The sequence below is a fragment of the Lactuca virosa genome, chromosome 6 (assembly GCF_052849685.1).
Source record: "Lactuca virosa cultivar CGN04683 chromosome 6, Lactuca_virosa_CGN04683_v6, whole genome shotgun sequence".
Lineage (NCBI taxonomy): Eukaryota > Viridiplantae > Streptophyta > Magnoliopsida > Asterales > Asteraceae > Lactuca > Lactuca virosa.
Window position 1 is genome coordinate 51372244 of NC_136431.1, and position 9502 is coordinate 51381745.

At 36.3% G+C, this 9502-nt stretch overlaps 1 protein-coding gene and 1 pseudogene across 1 annotated transcript; one reads left to right on the forward strand and one right to left on the reverse strand.

Moving 5' to 3' along the window:
* Positions 1–285: 285 nt before the first annotated feature.
* Positions 286–2056, reverse strand: LOC145119365 (UDP-glycosyltransferase 73C11 pseudogene; annotated as a pseudogene).
* Positions 2057–8602: 6546 nt separating this feature from the next.
* On the forward strand, positions 8603–9289 carry LOC145121525 (uncharacterized). Its single transcript, XM_079057257.1, has one exon. The coding sequence runs from the start codon at positions 8603–8605 to the stop codon at positions 9287–9289; it is 687 nt and encodes a 228-aa protein (XP_078913383.1).
* Positions 9290–9502: the final 213 nt, after the last annotated feature.

Below are 9502 nucleotides of genomic sequence, written 5' to 3' on the forward strand. Positions count from 1 at the left end.
ACATCATTAGGAGTCGTAATCCAAGGCCACTTGCCACATGACCAAAGATCAAGATATTTGGTGGGTTTTCCTATTGTATACTATATTCTACTTTAAAAATGTAAGGGCGTGTCTTGGAGCAACAGTTAAAGTTAGATTCTTTTTTTAACAAATGGTCACACTTTTGAAGTAAGAAATGCAACATATCTAAAGACCATTTACTGTGATATAACATTGACATATGCTAATCATTTTATGAGAGTTGAATGTGTGCCCTATTTATAGAATATATTTCAATTTGAGCTATACCATAAAAACTATAATCTATATTTGATACCACTGAATCAATACACATACTCTACTACCAAATGAAAAGGTAGTTCGGTAAATTATTCTTCATGTTATCAGCACGATTTAAATGCAGATAATAACATAGATCACAGACAGAACAAAATATAAAAATCGAATATATGGGATTGAACACATTCTTAGCATAATTTCCTAACATCTTCAATAAGTCGTCTCATATTGCAGTGAGAAGATCCTCCCTCTTCTATTGCTTTATGTGCCATCTTACTGAGTTCTTTAGCTCTCTTTCTTCTCTCTTCTCCTTCTTTATTCCCTTCTTCCATCAGAATCTCTATAGCCTTCCTCAATTCCTCACTCTTTATTTGCACTCCAGACTTCTCTTCTTCACCCCAATGCACCACATTTTGAGCACCAACACTAACTCCAATCTTCAACACTTGTACAAGTAACTTCTCATTATAGAACTGCTCCTGAAACTGAGGCCATGTCACCATGGGAACACCAGCACATACCCCTTCTAGAGTTGAATTCCATCCACAGTGAGTCAAGAACCCTCCTATGGCAGGGTGGGATAGGATCACCAGCTGTGGAGCCCACCCGCGGATCAATAGACCTCTCTCTTTGGTTCTCTCTTCAAACCCCTCTTCATCTATCCATTTTTCTATCTTTGGTGTCTTGGGGCCCGCCCGAACGACCCAAATAAAGGGTCTATTAGATGATTCTAGAGCTAAAGCAAGCTCAACTAGCTGGTCAGGCTCCATACGACTAATACTTCCTAGACAGGCATAGATCACCGAGCCGTTATCTTTAGAATCTAGCCACTTCAGGCATTCGTTCTTGTTAATGGAGGGTTTGTTACCTCTCAGGGCCTTCTCTGATACATCCTTATGGCATAGTGATAATGGACCTACACACCAAACTTTATCTTCTTTGATTTTCTGATATTCATCAGCATATCCTTGTTCCAACTCCTGAGCACTGTTTATAACTACTCCATATGCTTCGGACTCAGATACCCGAAGTTTTTCAACTAAATCTGCCACGTCTTTTGAGCCAGAGTTGAATATAAAAGATAGTTGGGATCTTTTTAGTTCGATTCGATCAGGCAAACCGGGTAAAACAAATGACTCTAACTCACCCACGGTTTCATATACCTTAGTGAGGTACAAAACATGGTTACACAACTGTGTGAAGCAGTTCATTCCATCGAATATAATCCTTGGAATCTGAAATTTTTTTGCTGTTTCAGCTGTCCATAGGAGAAATGTGCCGGATAATATGCAACTTGGCCTAGGATTCAGGTTTTCAATATATTGTTCGACTTCTTTTTGCAGCGAACTGTGGGCAAGGAAAAGTTTACTGGCCAAGTCACTAGGAACCTCATCCAAGCTTTCACAACCTTCTGGTAACCCAAACTCTGCAGTTGGAAGTGGGAATTCCAGATAACGGATGGGAAGACCTGATTGGATTGCTTGATCAAGGATTGATCCGAACCTGATGGAATTGACTGGCGTTGTGACTATGGTGACTCTAACACCATGTTGTGCTAGTAGCTTGGCCATGTCAATGGTGGGAATATAGTGGCCTGGAGACGTTATGGGTATAATAAAAAAGTGAAGTTGGGTGTCATGTGGTTCTTCGAAATCCATTATACAGTGTGGCTGGTATGATAGAGAGTCTGAAGTCTAGGTTTGATAACGGAATTGAGTTTGCATTCTAAATATAAGTTTCATCCTCTTTCCCCTCCCCCTTTCCAATATGATATTACCTGCCCTTTTATGTATTACTTTATTAGATTATTAGATTAGTCAGTACTGGTGATGCAAGCGTATACATAAGCATGTCAACATCTTTTGGAAAAGACACGCAGATAACTATAACTTTGTTAGTGGCTACTGTCAAAGCATTTTTCTTGCATCTCACATCAATAATAGTGCTAGTGAAAGCTCTCACACGCAAGTTGTGAGTCAACTGGGTGGATTCAACCTAGATGCCGTGATAAGTATGGGTATACAGACACTACTAGAAAATAATGTGTTTTGCTACAGAAAAAAACCACGGAAAATTTCCTACGTAATTACCTACGGAATACCTATGAAATGGGATGCCCTAATTTAGTAACGGGATAGCTACGGAATAGCGACGGAAGTGAATCCGTAGCTATTCCGTAGATAATTACCTACGAAATAGCTACAGATTAGCGACCGAAGTTCATCCGTAGGTAATTAGCTACAGAATAACTACGGATTACCGACGGAAGAGGGTAGCTACATAATAGCTACGGAATACCAATGGATTTATTAATTTCCATATTTATTATTATTATTGTTGTTGTTGTTGTTATTATTATTATTATTATTATTATTATTATTATTCCCAATATTATTATTTTTCATTAATATTCGTGTTAAAATATTTTTTTATCGCTTTTTTTACATATTTAAGATACAAACAATTAAAAATCATAATAATATTTATAAACATAAGGATAATATATAATAATGGTAACGAATGTGTTTAACACAAACGATTAAACGAAAAAAACTAAGTTCAACATATCAATAAGGTGAAATAATCTATGTTCAATGTATAAATAAGGAAAAATGATTATAATAAGGGGAAATATGTACATTTGTATGTGTATGTATGTATTTATGTATGTATATATGTGTATATATGGAATGAAAATGTGAAGATAACAAACACCAACTCCTTTCTTCCTGGAGCATGACAAAAATGTAACTTTTTTATATGATGTTGGATAGAATTTTGTGATTTCTGAATACCCATTTTGACATTTTCCTACTTCCTCATCTTTTAGGTCAATGTTAATAGAAGATAATCAAATTTCTTTCCATTTAGATGAGGATTGATGTTTGGTGGTGTCAAAGATTACTCCCACCACGTTGCAGAAATAATAGGACCAGGGAGTGATACAGTCTTTCATCAAACTTGTGTAAGTACTCGACATCTTTTCTTGATTACATAAAAAGTGAATATGCAATTAACATGTGGTGTTATATGGGATGCTAAAGGTATACATTAACACAACTGAAACTTGGAGTCAAACCAAATAAGTCAAAGTTTCCTTCTTCAGATGTTGCTTTAACACTTCCCCTACAAAATTGTAAGAGGTATTAACCAGAATTGTTTTCAACTTCTTTATAAGTTCCTGTAATTGATTGGTTATGTTCTTGAGTTTTGAGTAAATTGTTAAGATTTTTAATGGTTGGTTGTATAAGGTTGTGTTTTCAGTGAAATTGAGGTTGATGTGGTTCTTTCAACTTCAATTAGTATTAATAGGAATGAATTTATGACAATTGAACCTGTTGGGTCATATTTTTTCTTTTCTTATACAATTCCCAAGATCAAAATTACATTTTATGTACAACTTGAACAATTTGTTGTCGGTCCTTGTAATCTATAACTTTACAGGCTCAACATTAAGTGCTTTTGTAAGGGTACATGTTGGGCTAATTGTGGATTAACTTTTTCTGAAAATGCTTATAGGAAGGTGGACAACATGCAAAGGAACGATTTGATGATGAGTCTCTTGATAAAGAGCAGGCTCATAATCATGTAAGACTCGTATTCATACATTGTTTTTGATTAATTGTTTTGAATGTGTGAGTAAAATAGTTTTAATTCATTTGGGATCTGTTTTTGTGATCATTAATTATGGTGTGTTGAAAAAGGAACAATTGACGACCTTTGATTCAAAACTCAAATTGAAGAACACTTGTTAGCCTTTATCAATTCAACTTACCTAATAATTTGCCAAGTAATCCACCAAATAATTCTCAATTTTATGTTTGTAAGCACTTAGTTAAACATTTGTAGTTGACACTTTGAATGTGTATTATTAGACACATTTAATGTATTATTAGATAATGTTCATTAGTAATATGTATTTGTATTTGATACTTTTGTAGATTTATTAGTTTTATTATAATGTTATTTGTTTTGTGGTTGATATTCAATATTATTATAAGTTTAATGTAATGGGTTTTTTTTTATATTTTGGACAGAAAAAACTGGATTTTTTTTTATAATTTTTTGTTGTTTTTGTTTAAAATAAAAAGTAATTACCTATGGATTACCTACGGAAAATCCGTAGGTAATGTGAGCCGTAGGAAATCTGTAGGTAATAAAGTCAATGTTAGTCAAAGTAGGCTCTGTCAGTAATCTGTAGCAAATCTATAGCTATGTATTCCTGTAGCTATTCCGTAGGAAACTAGTCAACTTTAGTTAAACTTGCCTCCCGTCAGTAATCCGTAGGCATACCGTAGCACTTCGTATCCGTAGCTAATCTGTAGGTATTATATCTACGGAATAGTCTGTAGCTAGTCCGTAGCAAATCTGTAGGTATAAATTTCCCACTGGCATTTATGCTACAAGTCATTTTCCGTAGCAAATCTGTAGGTATTGCCTTATACCTACTGAATACCTATGGATTGTACCGTAGCTATTACCCTAGTTTTCTAGTAGTGACAGATATATGAAAATCATATTTATTTATGGGAAAAGTGAATATGTGGTTGTCATGTATATAATATTAGGTATAGAACCATTAAAATTGACTTCATTTTGATTAAAAAACACAATTTTTTCATTGTTAACTTCTTCCTATTGCTTTTGAGCTCATATTATTTCTGATTTAGTAATTTATCTACAACATCTATGTATTTCGAATGTTTTGTTTATATTAGAACTCCAGTAGGCTTCATAACTTTCTTTGACACATACCATATGTACACTTTCATGGTTCTTTTTGATGTGTTATGGGAAGAAGTTTATTGGGTTTTTAAAGAACAGTTTCAATCTTTCACTACAGTTTTCTATATTAAATTTGAATATGAAGGCTTATAGGTAGTTGATAATGTATTCTTATACATGGCTTGTGGTGCAAAATTAAATATTTAAAACTCTAAAAAAATATGTACAAATCCTATCATCTAGTCTAATAGAGGATACAAGAAAGATGGTAGAGAGATTTGATTGCATTTAGTTAAAACTATTTAGTTTTTTGATGGTTCTATACCTAATATTAGGTACATAACAACCACATATTCCCTAAACCCTTTATTTATTAATGTATTAGTTGTGAGACACATGTATTACATGCGTTAACTTAAAAAATATATATAAAGGTTTAAATATTTAAGAACTTTGAATTTATAAGAAAATAAAAAAATAATGAATTATTATAATGGAAATATTTTTTTATCTTTTTAATTTAAACAAATAATTTAAATAAATAACCAAAAAAAACTAATAAGCTTTAATTTTGAGAATTTTAAAATTAAAAAGTAAGTTCATTACGACATTGATACCTATTTATTACTATATTTATTGCAATTATTACATTAAAATATTATGTGGAATTTAAAAAAAATAGAAAAACTTATAAAATGACATGTAGAAAAAAAAAGTTAATTAAAAATAACTACAAAATGACATTTAGCAAATTAAATGAGAGTGAGACAAATGGAAAAAAAACCTTCATTTATTAGAGTAGACTAGGTGTAACGCCTGGTTCCTGGTATGCACTTAATTCATTTATTTATTCATTTTGGAAGGGATGCTCAACAAGTTGGTGGCCCTAACTCGTCGAGTAGAAGGCAGTATATGTGCGGGTTTTAAGTGAGCTACTCGATGAGTCGCAGTACTGACTCGACGAGTAGGACAGGCTGGATGAAACCCTAATCTTTAGGGTTTGCACCCTATTTAAGCATCATATCTGGCCTCCATCCCAGCCTCTATCACCTCAAAACCCTAATCTCGAAACCCTAATCCACCTAGAGTGATCTTGAGCTATTTCTTGCCATTTGGAGTATTATTTGTGCCTTTTTAAGCTTGTGGAAGAAGAAGAAGTTAAAGGACTCAAGAGAGAAACAATAGATCCAGAAGTTTCATCCCTTTAGCTGCATTTTCTGATAATAAAGCTTTAAACTTGATCATTCTCTTCTTAGATCTATTTATGACCTTTTTGTGTGGGTTTTGGTCCAAGATTTGCTAGCTTGTCGGTAAGGATCGAACCAAGAGTTACTCTTCCATATCTAGTGCCTAGAGGGGATGTGAAGACATAAAGGTGCAAACTTTATGTCCTTAGAGCCCCCATGCAAGTGCTAAAGACGTATTTATGGCCTTTTGAGCTCAAAAAGGCCATGCATGGAAGCAAGCTTGAGACTTTTCGTGGTTATCTGATAGCTAGGCCCTAGATCTAGGTTTGCATACGTGGATTTGAGATTCTAAGGCTTTTTGGACAAGATCCATGTCCTAAAGGAATTAGGGTTTTAGCTAAACCCTTCAAAAGAGTTATCAACGGGTAAAGTTGGAAACTTTACCCTTAGAAAGGTCATTCCCAGTGAACAAGTGAAGTATGGACTATAGATCTAGAGAACAAGGGCTTAATCTGTTAAGATGGCCAATCAGACAGAAGGACTCATCGAGTCCATGAGGGAACTCGACGAGTCGAGTCGTGTTGTCCTGATTCCAGTTTATAAAAGAACTCGACGAGTCTGTAGAGGGACTCGATGAGTGGATTAGCCAAGTCGTGACTGAGCAGCTCGATAGGACTCGACGAGTCGGTTGAGCGACTCGGCGAGTTGAGTCGCGATTCCAGGATTTCTGAGTTATAGAACTCGGCGAGTGGAAGGTTGACTCGGCGAGTTGGTCAACCCAGAATGTTGACTTTGACCAGAGTATGGACTTTGACCGGGGGTAAAATGGTCATTTTACCCTTAGATGGATTTTTAGTTTTTTGATTAAGTAATATTGTATAGAGCTAGCCGGGGAGTCGTGGGAGCAGCCAGCAGAGATTCCTCACGCACGAGTTCGACATCCATTTTGAGAGGTGAGTCCTCTTGTAGTAGGAACAGGTCTAAGGTCACAATGTTGGCCCGTTTAGTTGTTAGTAGTTCCGGACTACGTTCCGATGTCGGGGCGGTCCCGAGAAGAGTATATGTATGCTTGATGTCTTTGTGATTCCTGCACGTTATGTGTTATGTGTTCCGGGGCAAGCCCGATGTATGTTAGTGTATCTGTTATGTGTTATGTGTTCTGGGGTGAGCCCGATGTCGGGGCAAGTCCGATGCATGTTAGCTTATATGATATCTGTTATGCATTTCGGGCTTCGGCACGATGTCGGGGTAAGCCCGATGTATGTTATATGCTTATTTTATGTGTTTATGATATATGATATGTTGTGTATGTGCCGGGGTAAGCCCGATGCCAGACGTGGTCTGATGTCGGGCAGGAGTCCGATGTCGGGTAAGCCGATGACGGGTTCGTCCCGATGCAGCTGGGCGGTGTCCCATAGTTGTATTATCTGTTATATGATATATGTGTATGGTATGTTGTAGTTTGGGGGAGCTCACTAAGCTTCGTGCTTACAGTTTTCAGTTTGGTTTCAGGTACTTCAGCTAGCAAAGGGAAGGGCTCGGGATGATCGCATGGCACACACCACAGTTTTCTAGCCTGGGAGATTTACTCTGATATTTGATATGAGATTTTGATATGTTGACAGATATTATGATATTTTGAGACACATGGTTTATGATTTTATACTATGGCGATGATATTTATGGTTTTAATAATGATTTAAAAACGAAATTTTTGGACCGTATTTTTTGGATGTTTCACTAGGTGTAAGACCCTTGTACTACACGAGTTTATTAAAAATAAAAAGTTTAATATCAATATGTAAACATTAAACATTTTATAAAGTAATTGAAAAAAGAAAGTAAATCAATGAGTTTGTAACATTTATGTGAATTTATTCTCAAATTAATAAAATGATAATCTTACATGAATAGAATGAGAACCTTCCATATATATATAATTGTAAATTCTGGAAATTTAATGTAAGAATGAAAAACCTCAAAAAATGACAAGTGGAAAATAAGAAATTGAAAAAAAAACCAAAAAAAAAAAACAATGTGGCAAAATGAAGGAGAAGAAGACATGTAGCAAAAAAAATTTCATTTATTAGAGAGGATATTGTTGTATATATTTGTATGTATTGTATTTAGTCCATTAGTCAGTCCATTAGAATAGCTCAAAAGCCCATTTATATATCTGAATATATTCGATTATTTTTTAATGAATAAGCAAGGGAAAATCATTTCCAAACATGGTATCGGAGCTAAATTGACACCCCAGCCGGCCTTACCATTCTTCTCTTCAACGAATCTTCCCTCTCCTGTCTTCTTTCTTTTCTTCTGCTCGACCATGGATGACAAAACTAAGTCATTCACATGCACCTATATCAAATCCTACATTCCGCTTCTACTCGATCTCAATGAGTTAAATTATGATGCTTGGAGAGCACTCTTCCTTACCCATTACCCACTGTGGAGCATATCGAGTTCATGGTTATCTTGACGGCACAACCAAACCAAAAGATCCCACTGATGCTAACTGGGACAATCTTGACAACCTTGTCAAATCTTGGCTTGATCATACCATGAGCCAATCTCTTCTCACCATGATCCTTAAACCACAGCCAACCACCAACTCCGTCTGGGATACCCTTGATGCTCTGTTCCGCGACAACAATTACTCAAGCGCCATAGAACTCGACAATGAGCTTCGTTCTCTTGTTCAAGGTGATCGCGCAATTACTGATTATTGTCAAAAGATGAAGGCCATCTCGGATTTACTTGCAAACATAGATGGCCCGGTCCCGGAGAAAACCCTTGTCACCTACATGCTCAATGGTCTCTCACCGAATTTCGAGAATATCTACATGCTCATTCGTCACAAAGAACTGTTTCCTAGCTTTCTTGAGGCACGTTCCACCCTTGTTTCCAAAGAGTTTCGTGTCAATCGACCACCGGCTACATCTCCTAGTCACTATGATCATGGCTCATCACCATTTTTTCTTCTTGCCAACAGCAACAACACCAACTGGAATCACAGCAACAACAGCAACCGACGCCCCTACAACAATCGGCCCTCTTCCAATCGCCGCCCCAATGACGCCTCCAACAACCACTGATCTCAACCTTCTTTAGGCGTTCGCTATCCTCCAGCCAACCCATGGAATTCCTTCTACTACCCATGGTTGGATTGCTCCACCGCCATGGACTTTTTCTAGGCCTCCAAACAATTTCCAGCAGCAGCGATGCCAACCACCATCAGATGGTCTTCTAGGCAAACAGTTAGCTTCAATTCATTCTCAGGCTGCCCTTCACACTATGCTAACCCACCT